This window comes from Vidua macroura, chromosome Z (genome assembly GCF_024509145.1).
Source record: "Vidua macroura isolate BioBank_ID:100142 chromosome Z, ASM2450914v1, whole genome shotgun sequence".
NCBI classification, from domain to species: Eukaryota; Metazoa; Chordata; class Aves; order Passeriformes; family Viduidae; genus Vidua; species Vidua macroura.
In genome coordinates, this window is record NC_071611.1 from 66,738,502 (window position 1) to 66,752,727 (window position 14,226).

General features: G+C 43.3%; 1 protein-coding gene across 1 annotated transcript in view; it reads left to right on the forward strand.

Annotated features, from left to right (window-relative positions):
• The first annotated feature begins 1,384 nt into the window (after nucleotides 1-1,384).
• LOC128822324 (coiled-coil domain-containing protein 171-like) overlaps nucleotides 1,385-14,226 on the forward strand; it is a 59,347-nt gene continuing 46,505 nt past the window's right edge. The window contains exons 1-2 of the mRNA XM_054004019.1: nucleotides 1,385-1,828; nucleotides 2,250-2,696. Of these exons, the coding sequence (XP_053859994.1) occupies nucleotides 1,385-1,828; nucleotides 2,250-2,696 (891 nt within the window). The remainder of the gene's footprint in view (nucleotides 1,829-2,249; nucleotides 2,697-14,226) is intronic.

Genomic DNA, 14,226 nt, shown 5'->3' on the forward strand with positions numbered 1-14,226 from the left:
CTGGAGCAGAGCCTGGGCCCTGCTCTGCCCCTCTCTGCAGACAGGGACACCCAGGGCTGAGGGCCCCTCTCAGCTGGGGCTCCTTTCAAGGCTGAACAGCCCCAGCTTCCCCAGCCTTTCCTGGTGAGGGAGATGCTCCAGGCCCTTGCTCACCTCCAGAGCCTTTGCTGGCTCTGCTCCAGGAGCTCTGTGTCCCTCCTGCCCTGAGGAGCCCAGAGCTGGGCACAGCAGTCCAGAGGTGCCTCCCAGGGCTGGGCAGAGGGGCAGGATCCCCCTGTGACCTGCTAGCAGTGTCCTTCCAAGTGCACTCCAGGATCCCATTGGCCTCCTCGTCCCCAGGACACTCTGCTGGCTCAGGACAGCTCTTTGTCCTCCAGGGCTTCCAGGTCCTTCTCTGCAGAGCTGTTTGCCAGTTCTCCCTGGCTTGTGCTGGTGCTTGGGGTTATTCCTGCCCAGGTGCAGGACCTTGCATTTCCTTTGTTGAATTTTGGCATGTTCCTGACATCCTTGGCTAGATTGAATTCCAGATGGGCCTTGGCTTTCCTTGTCTCATTTCTACTTACTCTGACAACCTCTTTGTGTTCATTCCAAGTGGCCTGACCCTGCTTCCGTCTCCTGTATATGTCCTGCTTACTATTGCACAATGACAGGAGTTCCTTGTTAAATCCATGCAGGTCTCTTGCACCCTTTCCAATCTTCTTGCTTCATTCTGTGGAAGGGGCTAAGAGTTGGCCTGTTAGCTAAAGGAGCGAGAAGAAGCTGAGAAGCAAGAAGCTGATAAGGAGCTCTCTTCAAGGCTGTTACCAAGGAGACCAAGAGAAGAGAGGAACTGAAGAAAGATAAGGAGGGAACTTTGCAACTGGACAAGAAAGTTAGCTGAAGTCAGTGTTACTTTTCACCAGTGGTGTTATGTTGAATTATTGTGGCCAATAGTTAGGGTAGAAGAAGTATAAACAATTAGAAAGTGTATAAAAGGTCAGCCATTTCTGTAATACAGAGTTGCCATCAGAAGACGGCTTAATGTCTCTGTTTTGTGTCGTGACCGCCTCAACAACGACATCTGGTGACCACCGAGTGGAACAACAGCCTGAACGACATACTCGGTCTGGACCCACAACGAGGTCCTAGCAATTGGCAACCGTGACCCACTGGGGAGTAGCGGGGGGAGCCGGCGTTGGTGCAGCTGAGATTGGCGTGTGGAAGCCACAGGGAGGTCCGGACCTGAATTTCTCCTATCAAGACACCCCTGGAAGCAAGTGAGCCACCAACTAATAATAATGGGAAATAACTTATCTAAAGACTTACCTAAAGACTCTTTTGGCTACATGGAAAGTTCTGTTAAGAAATAAGGGAATTAGTATTCAAGATTTATGCCCTTCATAGTATGTTGCTGCGGGCTAAATCACAAGATTTTGTCACTGATCCTGACACGGCATTTAGCGTTAAAGCATGGAAAAAAGTTGGGGACAGACTGTGGGAAGTCATCCGAGTGGGAGATAAAACTGTTGTCGATTTAGCTGTTACTTGGGGATTGCTTTTTGAGGCATTAAAGGAATGGAAAACAAAGCGAGAACAAGCAGAGCGTGGCATGGATGAAGAATCAGGCTTGATAACACAGACTGGCGGGGAGGATGATTTAGATGAGGCCTCTGATGGGGAACTTGTTGAATCCACCTTTGGAGAAGGTGCAGGTGTCATGGAAGCTAACAGGCACGCTGCCAAAGCTTCTGGGAAAGCTGCCAGAGCTTCTAGGCCACCTGCCAAAGCTTCTGGGCAAGCTGCCAAGGCTTCTGGGAAAGCTGCCAAAGCTTCCAGGCTGACTGCCAAAGTATCTTCTTATCAGACTCCTAAACCTCTTTATCTCACACCTGTAGCAAGCACATTTCTCTCTCTCTCAGGATTTTTTTATTGAGGTGCACAGAGAGAAATGAAAGAGAAAACAATTTCTATTTCTGCTCCTTGTTTTTCTCTTGTAGAATGTGTTTAAAGAATTGTTTACCCAGAGTGAGCACTTAGTTAGATCATAGTAGATTGTTTAGGCCTAATGACCAATCAGATCCACCTGTGTCTAGACTCTAGAGAACAAAGTCCTGCGTTGTGAATTAGTTAGATATGATAGTTAGAGAAAGTAGCATGTAGTATTTAGTATCCTCTTTTATATAGCATATTAATGTATTATAACATAATTATAGTAAAGAAATCATTCAGCCTTCTGAAATAGAGTTAAACATCATCATTCTTCCCATTAGGTTCACCAAAATCTACAACACACACCTGCACAGCAACTCGTTATGGTGCTTGTATACACTACACCGTTGCGTCAGCTAGCTGATATGTCTTTAGCAGAGAGAGAAACCCAGCCGTCTGCCTCCCTGTTTCCATCTCCTCTAGCCCAGCCATCTGCCCCCCCACTTCCCTCTGAACTGCGTGAACAACCTGTAAAGTCGTATCCTCCATTGCCTGACAGTGATAGTGAACAGAGATACATTACTATACAACAAGAAATGAGAGAACCATTTTTGCAATTTGTGGAAAAGCTTGCTGCAGCTATTGAAAAACAGGTAGATGATGAACCTTTGCGACATAGATTGTGTATCCAATTGGCAAAAGAAAATGCAAACCCAGACTGCAGAAAGAGTATTGATACCTTACCTGGGGAACCTACATTGCCTGAAATGGTTACTGCTTGCTCAAAGGTTGGTTCAGTAGAGCATAAAATGGCAGCTCTTGCTGCAGTTCTAAGGCCTCCATCAAAATGTTATAATTGTGGTCAGCAAGGGCACGTAAGGGCACAGCGCAATAACATCTAAGTCAAATGCAACATCTAAGTCAAATGCAAGCAGCAATCGTTGTGCGAAAATTGGGCACTATGCTAAACAATGTAGGAGTAAATATCATGCAAATGGTCAACTGTTGCAGGGAAACAGGAAGAAGAGCGCAAAGGGGCGTGTGGGGACACAAATACCCTGACAACCACAACAACAATTACGGGCCTTCCCAGTACTGCAAAGCTACCCATTTGTGAACAATACACAGGGGCAACAAGTGGGTTCGCAGGGATTGATATACCTACCACCGACACAGTAACTATTTTGACAAAAGAAATATGCAAAGTGCCCCTTGATGCTTATGGCCCAATAGGACGGGGACTGAGTGCATTTTTGATAGGAAGATCAAGTACTACACTTAAAGGTATTCATGTGCATTTAGGACTTATTCATGCTGATTATTTAGGACAGATTCATGCTATGGTATCAATTGATGACCCCCCTGTCACCATTCAGAAAGGAACTTGCATTGCTCATCTCGTACCTTTTGTGAGTTCTGTTCCCAATACAGTGGACTGAAGTCGTGGCACAGAGAGTTTTGGATCAAGAGGAGTACCTCAAGTGTTCTGGACTGAGAAAGTAACAGAAAACCGTCCAGAAAAGACATGCATCCTCACAGCCAGTGGACATCGTCCAGGAACTATTTAGGTAACTGGTTTGATTGACACTGGAGTAGATGTTACAATACTTTCGCTACTTTGTTGGCCTCAGACGTGGCCTCTCACTCATGCAAGTTTTGGACTCATGGGGTTGGGTGGTGCTACAACAGGTGGCTTGTCAGCCATTGTAATTAATGTGAAACATCTCAATGGCCAACAAGCTAACATCAGACCCTGTGTTGCCGAGGCTCCTCAAAGTTTGTGGGGACGAGATTGCTTATCTCAATGGGGTGTCAAAATTACAACGGATTTTTAATAGGGGCCACTGTGATGCAGGGCAGTGAACATCCAGTTGTAGCCTTGACATGGTTGACCAATAGACCTGTCCAGGTTGATCAGTGGTCCCTTACTACTGAAAAGCTTACTGCCCTGCAAGAATTAGTTATGGAACAATTACAAGTGGGACATATTGAAGAATCTTTCAGTCCCTGGAATACCCCTGTATTTGTAATAAGAAAGAAATCAGGAAAATGGAGACTTTTACATGATTTACGGCAGATAAATGCTGTAATGGCAACAATGGGAGCTTTACCACCAGGCTACACCTACAATGATTCCACAGGAATGGGAAATAGTTGTCATTGATTTGAAAGATTATTTCTTTACTATTTCATTGGCTGAGCAAGACAAAGAAGAATTTGCTTTTCCTGTGCCTTCCACAAATCATTTTGAATCCAATAAAAGATATCAAATAAAAGAGTACTCCCCCAAGATCTCGGAAAACAGCTCCAGGACTTTATGAGCTTTTTGCAGATATTACCATCAAAGGTCACAGGCGTTGTCATGAGATTCTGGGATATGACCCTATGACCATTGTGATACCGTACAACAGTGGTATTTTGAATGGTGCTTTCAAAATAATCATGAGTTGCAATCTGCCTTATCTGGTTTTACAGGCCAAATAAAATACCATTTGCCTTCTCATCCTGTTCTAAAACTGACCAAGGAGATCCCTTTTGAAGGTAAGCAAATTTGTTCTCCTGTTCCAGTGGAAGGTATAACAGTTTTTACAGATGGATCAGGGAAAACTGGAAAGGCCGCTGTGGCCTGGAAAAAGGATGATCACTGGGAGTATGAGACAATGATTCAGCAAGAATCTCCTCAATTGGTTGAATTGTGCTGTTCTTTTGGCTTTTTCTTTATTTTCTGATTCTGTAAATATAGTTACTGATTCCATTTATGTTGCTAATCTAGTTAAACATTTAGATCAAGCAGTGTTGTATAATATTCAAGAGAAACCCTTATTTACCATGTTAGTGAAGTTATGGACAGTTATTTGTGCTTGAAAACATCCTTATTTCATTATGCATATTTGTAGCCACACATCATTACCTGGATTTTTTGTTGAAGGCAATGCTTATGTAGATTCCCTAGTAGCTGCTGCTGCAATCAAAACTGTACCTAATGTGTTGCAGCAGGCAGTTTTGTCTCATCAATTTTTTCTTCAGAGTGCTCAAGCTTTACAGCAGCAATTTAAATTGTCTCCTGGTGAAGCAAAAATAAATTCTTTCTTCTTGCCCTGACTGTCACATGACTCATGTTTCTCAATATTATGGTACCAACCCTAGGGGTCTATCTGCTTTAGAGGAATGGCAGACTCATGTTACAAAAATGCCAGAATTTGGTCGCTTTAAGTATGTTCATGTTACAGTGGATCCTTTTTCTCATGCAATGGTTGCTTCAGCATTCACAGGAGAAAAACCTCATGATGCTATTTGTCATTTTTATCATGCCTTTTCTATCCTAGGTGTTCCATGTCACATAAAAACAGATAACGGCCCAGCATACGCTTCACAGAAAATGCAAGCATTCTTTCGTGCTTGGGGCATTGAGCATTCAACAGGCATTCCACATGTTCCCATGGGCCAAGCGATCATCAAAAGGGCTCATGGTCTTCTTAAACATCAGGTTCAAAACCAAAAAAGGGGGAATGCAACAGGAGTCACCTCAAGTGAGATTAGATAAAGCTGTTTATGTGTTAAATTTTTTGCGTCCCCTACCTGACTCACAGTTATCTCCAATTTTTTACCATTTTTCCTCTTTGAATTCTAAGCAACCAGATTTTCGTAAAAATGTTAAGGTATGGGTTAAGGATTTACTTACTGGTACGTGGTCTGGTCCAGTGGAACTAATAACCTCGGGGAGAGGTTATGCTTGTGTTTTGACAGATAATGGTCCTTGATGGGTTCCTCCTCGCTGTTTTAAACTTTATCTGGAGCGTGCAGGAAGGAATAGAATGGATGGTTCCGCAGCTGAAAGCAGAACATGCGGATGACACTGGCTAAGGCCATATATCAGGACATGTATCTCATCAGTCTTCATGTGTTTTCATAGTAATTAAAGGACGTGGGTTTGGTTTGCACTTATCAGGATCTTCTTTTGGGTGATTATTGTCACTTTGGGTGGTTATAGTTTATTAGACATATAACTTGATAGGATAGAGTAGTTAAATTTAAAAGCACTTATAGATGGATGAAGGACAGAAGAGGGAATGGGAAGAGGGAATGTTAAGAATGGGAATGTTAATTTTTGTTGATGGTTGTGATTGTTATTTGTGTTTCCCCTGTCTGCTTGGATTTTTGCAAAGGGCCCTGCAAAAATTCATAGCAGCTGTATTTACAGTTCAAAAACAAAAAGGGGGAATTGTGGAAGGGGCTAAGAGTTGGCCTGTTAGCTAAAGGAGCGAGAAGAAGCTGAGAAGCAAGAAGCTGATAAGGAGCTCTCTTCAAGGCTGTTACCAAGGAGACCAAGAGAAGAGAGGAACTGAAGAAAGATAAGGAGGGAACTTTGCAACTGGACAAGAAAGTTAGCTGAAGTCAGTGTTACTTTTCACCAATGGTGTTATGTTGAATTATTGTGGCCAATAGTTAGGGTAGAAGAAGTATAAACAATTAGAAAGTGTATAAAAGGTCAGCCATTTCTGTAATACAGAGTTGCCATCAGAAGACTGCTTAATGTCTCTGTTTTTTGTCATGACCACCTCAACAACGACATCATTCTGCTCCAACTCTGGTCTGCTCAGTGCAGGCACTGTCACACAAAACTTGTCTGCCAGCTGTCTCCTGCAGCCAGCTTCATCTTGTTCCAGAAGTTTTTATTGGGATAAAGCCAAAGTTTTGTCTAGTAGAGGAAAGCAATGCTGGGAATTCATGTATTACCCAAAGCCAAAAAAATCATAAATAACATTTTAATCTGGCTGAGGGACTTCTGGACAACCCTATTTGTCAGCAGCACTACTGAGGATATGCCAAGCATTACCCCAGATCAGAAGGCTTTTGAACAGCAGTCACACAGATGGCACAATAAGCTATTAAACATGATATGTATAGAAAGAGGACTCAGCCTTCCCCTCTTCGGGGCAAACAAAAGCAGATCCTGCCCCACCTGTGTTATTCTTCTGGTTAGCTGGAGTGCTAATGCTTATCTAACAAGAGGTTTTTCCCAATATATTAATGACAAAAGCCAAGGTAGAAATAACATTGCCCCATTCCAGGATGAGGATGGTCACCTCACAAACACGAACACAGGCAAGGCAGAGGTGTTTAACACTTTCTTTACCTCTGTCTTCAAAATGGATGACGGACCATGGGAGTCTCAGTGCCCTGTGCTGGACGACCCACAGCTGCAAGAACAATTAACTCCCGGCTGACCCTTTTGTGGGATCTGCTGCTTCAACAGGATCCCTACAGGTCTGTGGAGCCTGAGAATTTTCAGCTGCTGATGTCATCCCAAAGCCTCCCTCAATGATTTTTGAGCAGTCAGGAACTGGAGAGGTCCCAGCTGTCTGGAAGTGGGTGAACATTGTCCTGATTTTCAAGAAAGGCAAGAAGGAAAACCCCAGAAACAACAGGCCTGTCAGTCTCATTTCACTGACTGGTAAAACCATGAAGAAGATTATTTTGGGAGGTATTGAAAAATACCTGAAGAAAGATGCCAGCATAGCTTTATGAGGGGAAAGTCCTGCTTGCCAAACCTGATTTCATTTTACAACAAGATGACCCTCCTTGTGGATCAAGGGAAACCAACTAATGTAATCTTTTTGGATTTCAGCAAAGCTTTCCATACTGTCTTTCCCAGGATCCTTCTGGACAAAATGTCCATCCCACAGCTGGATAAACACATCATGTGATGAGTGTGCAGCTGGCTCATGGGTTGGGAGGAAAGAGTTATAGAGAATCAGGTAACATCAGACTGGTGACCTGTCATTAGTGGGGTTTTGCAGGGCTACATCTTAGGGCAGGTTCTCTTCAACATCTTCACAAATGACCTGAATGCAGACCTGGAAGGAACACTAAGTCTGACAACAGCATTAAGCTGGGAGGAGCTGCTGACTGCCTCAAAAGAAAAGGGGCTCTGCAGAGGCCACCGTGACAAATTAAAGGGCTGGACAATCACCACCAGTGTGAGGTTCCACAAGGGAAGGTGCTGGATTCTGCCCTGGGATGGTCCTGGAGATCCTGTTTGATGGCCGGTTGGACATGAGCCAGCAGTGCCCTGGAGCCAGGAGAGACACCCCTGTCCTGAGGGCACCAGGCCCAGCATGGCTGGCCGGGCCAGGGAGGGATTGTCCTGCTCTGCTCTGGGCTGGGGCAGCCTCACCTGGAATATTGCGTGCAGTTCTGAGCATGACAGTATAAAAATGACATTAAACCGTCAGAGACAAAAGGATGCCATGAGGATGATGAAGAGCCTGAAGGTGAAGCCCTAGGAGGAGTTTTTGAGGACATTGGTCTGTTCAGCTGGAGGAGACTGAGGGGAGACCTCATTAGGGCTCCAACATCCTTGCAGAGGACAGGCACTCTCTCTGACACCAGTGACAGGACTCCAGGAAATGGCCTGAAGTTGAGCAGGGGGAGGTTTAGGTTGGATGTCAGGAAAGGTTTTCTCACAGGGGATTGGTTGGGCCCTAGAACAGGCGCCCCAGGGCAGTGGTCATGGCACCAAGACTGAGAGTTCTGGAAGCATTTGGAGACCTCTCTCAGGATCATGGCGTGACTCTTGGAATGTCCTGCATGGGACCAGGGCTTGGACTCCATGATCCTGATGGGCTCCTTCCAACTCGGCATGATTCTATGATTCTATGGTCTTTCTACTGGCCACCTGTGGGCTGGAAAAAGTTAAAAACCATGACAGCCGCTGGAACAGGAGGGCTCTGCCACTCTGGTCTCCATTTGCTGTCTACAAAGAAGTGTGAAGCATTGTTACCAAAGGAAAATAAATGCTACTCAAGAGAGCAGTTGGTGATGCTTACCTTTGTGCATTTTCCACTGATTGATGTAGAGATATATCCATGCTTGTTTGTGTATATTATTGGTAATTCTAGAGGACAATGACCACTACCTTCAGGCTGGGTAGTTCTGTTTCAAATCCAACAGCTTTTAAAAACAGAAAGTTTTACAACTTTCTGGTCCTGAGGATTTGTTTTTTTTTCCAGGTTAGCTACTGTCTGGGGTCTGCTTTGGAATCTACAGGAGAGCCATCATATGCCCACATGTTATGGGACCTGCAAATCTTGCTATCAATGTGTAGATCCAAGTGATGGCAATGAGAATTAAATGTATGAGATAATGTTTTGTCATTAATTTCACTCCACCAAAAATGCCCTTCACAGAGGGTGAAGGCTAAGAGGGTTGAGGGCAGCCTCTATGAAGCAAAATCCTTGCTGTTTTTAAATGTCTAAATCCCAGGAGGCCATTCATCTTTTTCATCATTTAGTTATTACTGAGGGACAGCATTGTGCTGATGAAAACCAAGTGCCTGAGCTGAAGAGCTCCACTTGTGACTCAGGAGAGGAGGAGATGATAGAGCAAGGTGATATAGACATCAGGTGCAATGCTACACACAATGAAGTAAATCAAATCTTTTCCTCTTCCACTCTTACTCCCATACACAGGGAAAATAATTGTATGACTCCACACATTGCAGATGCAAACACAAGATATTTGGAAGCTGAGCCTTTACTTTGAGCTAACATAACATTCAACTTTGTACAGTGCATAATCGCAGTTGGAAATCCATGCATGGATATTTTGTTCCAGGGAAGTGCAATATTGGCTGGGTTTTAAAATATATCCGAAGGGGTTTAGCTTCTCAGACGCCACTGAAAGACAAGGAAAGTTGGGCCCCTCCTTCCCTCTGCTTCCTTTAAAAGTTTCTGCAAAGACAGACCCTTCCATCAGCAAGAATGGTGTGTGGTGATCATGCTTCTCATAGGTGTCTGTAGTGTTTTTGAACAGTGCAACAAGCTGAGCTGAGGAAATTGCCATTAGCTTTTCTGAGAAAGGTAAACTGTCATCATCTCTAAAGGTAAGTTCATGTTGATGACTGCTCCCAGAAATGGATAATGGCTTAGGCTCTCAGCTAGTAAAAAGTTACAGGGGTGAATTCAAAGAACCAAGCTCATTAACACAAGCTGCACAGCGGATGAACCTTGAATAGCTGGAGATGCTGGGCTTTGGATGTTATAATTAGACTTCTGATAGGAAAGAGAGACATGAGAGATCAAGAAAGCAATTAATTCTGTCACAAAACAAACCATATCTGACTCATCAGCATGAGCAGCAGAAAGATCTCTAAAATTTGTCCTTTGAAGCCAGGGTACTGTAACAAGCTGTTTGAATAAAGAGAATGGAAAAGCACAAAATGCACAAAATGCGCTCCTTCTTGCCTGGCTCTGTTTCCAAACTGCCATCTCTTTCTTTTCAACTGCTGTGGAATAACGCCCAGGTCAAATAATTGTCATCTGTTTTAATTTCTCGGGTGTGTGAGTGCATTCCGAGTAAGTATTGCAGAATTACTCAAAATTAATAACAAGAAATCTATCTTCTGACTGTTCCTTAATCCTGATTCATCTGTACAGCCCCATAATATGAAAAGAAATTAATTGTTATAATACACTACACATGGTCTAGCTTCTTATAAATGGAGAGTATTCCCTGAGCTCCCAAAGAAGAGTAAGGTCACACAGGTGTGAAATCCCTGAACATCTGACATGTCTCTTAAGGACATTAAGTTATCCTGTGTGGAAGGAAGGGCTCCAAATGTAAGATGCTTGTCAGGGGATCTGCACGTGTTGTTTCCCTAATAAAGAAGGTTTTGCACGCATTTCCCAGAGGGAAGGTGATTCACCATGCCAGGTTGAAACCCAGTACACTGCAATGTAAGCAGCTCATGAGACTTGGTGGCACAGTGTATGGAATTCCAGGCGTGACTCACACACTCAATATAGGATTGCAAGGAGGTATTTGCAGTAATTGAGCAGAACTTTAGCATCATATCCCCCCTGTTCCATGCAGAAGTACCATGCAAGAATAATCCTTTCTGATTCAGCCAAGTGTTCAGGGAGGTGCTTGATCCCACACACAGAACAGGACAGGAGACTGATTTAAGCAAGTAAATAGGATTAAGTGTAGGCCTAATGGTTTTGCACCACACGCAGCCTGTGCTTTAACGACTTGCTAAAATGAAGAATGCCTTTTATTTTCTGAATTGATTTTTCTCAAGCCTGTGGGGTCGAGGAAAGAGAACAATCCAATTTCAGAGACAATCTTGGACAACAATGGGAGATCCTTGCAAATTTTCTGTAGCCATCAGTGGACTGGAGTGCTCCATTGTCTGAACACACACAAGAGCTTCAGCCCAGCTTTACAAAAGGTGGACTCAGCATGGCTCAGCACCATCCTGGGAGCAAGAAGGGGGAAGGGATGAAGGCAACGTTAACACTGCCTAACTGTAGACACATAAATTCATTGTCTGAATGAAGAGTGTGATTCACAATTGCTGTATACATCTGGAGACACATCGTCTCCTCCGTAGTGTGACTCAGAATGACCTCTGGAACCTATAGACACTCTAGAGGAGGCTATGTCTATTAATTTTAAAGTAAATACAAATAAATATTCAAGGTATTATGAATACTTCTTCCTGAAAAGCTTCAAATTCGATGCTCAAAGTCTTAAAAGAATTTGCAGTCTTGAAAAACTGCAATGTTTTTGCTAGAGACTCAAGATCCAGTGTTTGCAGAGCCCAATACACACTTGTTAGTTGTGTTACAAAGCCAGCAATGTTTAACTGTCTAAACTGTTCAAAGCCCTCTGCTAATAAATTATTACAAAGATTTTTAGCCTGAAATGAAATCACTTGTCACTTGACCTCAGTCTTGCAGGATATTTTGAAGGATTAATATGCTGGATGGGACTGTTGTGGATGTAGCTGCTGTTTTTTGTTTATGATCATGGTGACAGTTATTGTCAAACAGCTTCACTCCATCATTTGGTGTTCATTACCAATTAGTCATCTGACAGGTATAATTTCTCAGTGCTCTGGATCACTATTGTAACTGTAAATTATCTTTGAAAGTGTCTTTAAAATGTCATCTTTTCCTGCTGGTGTCTGTTTTCCATCACCTAGTTCATGGTAGGTTGCTGGCACGTGTTCTACCACCGTGCGTCATTCAGAGCGCACCAATAGTGTGCAATGTTTTTACTTTAAGACCAATGAAATTAGTCTACACAATGTTCTCTATAAAGAGAGCAGTGTATTTAAAATAAAATTTTTCATCTCACCTTCTGAACTGGAGTTCTTCGTTCCCATCCTGCCTCAACAGTGACAGGCACGGGTGTGTGCTTCTTTCCCAATTTATTTTATAGACAGAATGATAAATTCCTGCCGCTCCCTTTCTGGCTTTCCCTGCAGCTCAACTCTTTTCTCCAAAGAACTGGGCTTACAGGAGCTTCCACTTGGTGACTACTGTGTGTTTGTGTCAGAGCAGGGGAAGAATAGTCTTCCTGCCTGGCTTCTCAGCCCTTCCAAATGCTGTTCCACTGTTGACTTTCACGCAGCAAGGGAGCCTTTGAAAAGGATACGGCTTGGCTGGAGCTCCTGTCAGACCACATCAGGAAAATCAGCTTTGAGAAAGACAGGTACCATGTGCTCGACTCTGGGTGCACATGTGTCCTCCCTGCTGCATCCATGCAACTGTGGCACAGGGATCCTGGCAGCTCTATAGTGCCTCACTGGAGGTCTGTTACAGGCAGCATGGCTGTGATGTAGCCCCATGAAGGAGGAGAATTTGCAACTTGGTGTGTAGGTCACGGCTGTTCAAGTTCATCTGGCCAGGCTGTCGGGTTTGATCTGACTGTGCCTGAACAACTGCTTCTAGTGAGAGCTGTGCATGGTAGGGGAGATGTTAGGCTGAGCCTGCTTTTCTGTTTGGAATGGAGCAGAACTGGCTTCCAGATAACACCTGGCAGTAAACAGCAAATGCACAGCCAGCATGGGCTCCGTTAAAAAGTTTCAATGTGTATGACAAAGGACTGTTACCAAAAGATGATGGAACACAGCGGAGGATTTTGGAAAACTAAGTTGCATTTCAAAAATCAGAGAAATATTCCCCAGAGTAATGGGGAAGTAGCAACTGTGATGCCTGTGCCACAGGTTGTTGCATATGAGCGTGTGTATGGTATGAATGAATTGATAATATTGCTTGGCTGTGCTAGACCATGACTGCCAATTCTAGCAACTTTTAGGAGCTTTTAAACAATTTTTTTTTTTATGATTGCCTTAAATATTCTGAATAATAGTGAGGATCTCAGGGCATAAGGAAATGGGATAGTCATTCTTCTGTAACTTTCTGAAAGATACCCTTAAAAGAGTGTTTTTATATTTCTATTGCAAGGTTAGGAAAAGAAAAAGGAGCACAATCATGGACAATTCATTCAGAATCAGAGCTTCACTTATGAAAAAAAGGTGAGGCTTCTAAATTGCCAATGTGTTCTTGTCATAAATACCAAAAATGAGAATATGCAGGTTGGCTATGGGTTCAGCAGTCTGCACTGATGTCTGACCTCCAACACACTGCGCTTCTCCCTGTTCTGCCGGTATCATTTAGAAGACTGGGTTAACGACTGGGTTTTCTAACCTGAGAATCAGAGTGCTTTGTACACCTGGCAATGACCTCAGCATCACTGGAAAGTTGCAGTTAAGAGCAAGGGCAACCATTTTAAGTTAAGGATCAAATGTGGATAACAACAAAATGTGCTAAAAACCCCTGCTTCCTACACGTGGGGGAAAGCAGCACAACTTTATGGCTTGTTTGCACACCTGTATAGACTTGATAGACCTTTAACATTTGCCTATAACAAGCCCCAGGTGTTATGCCTTAGACAGGAGTTGAACTAATTAGCAAGCTGACAGGTTTAGATTGTTCTAGCAATTAAAGACTTTCACATGGATTTATGCTCCCTTCTACTTGTAGAGCTTGATGCAGTAGCTCTCTAGCAGGTATCATTCTTTGCAGTAGTTTTGCAAGAGCAGGGACTGTTTCTTGAGTATTTTTATGTACTTATATTGAAAACATTCCCATTGTTAGCTTGTTGTACCTTTAAACAAATGGGTGAATCGAGTGCATGAAGCTTAGGAAGAGAAATGACACTTCCAAGGTTGCCAGCAGTGCTGGTGATTTTAACTGATCAACAGCAAAGAAAAAAGTGCATCTCTGTGTTTGACTCCCAGGAAAGGAACAGGATGCACTGTCACATTGACAATTTAAATTAAAAACTGTGGCAGTTGAGTTTTCTATTTCAATGACATCTAAAACTGTATCATGTGTTAGGTACTACACAGAAATTAGCAAATAAATTAGATTAATGTGGTGCTGAACATGAAGGCTAAGATCAGTTTATTTTGACACAGTGATGATGACAAAGTACTAATAAGTACTTTCCTTTTATTTAAGTAAA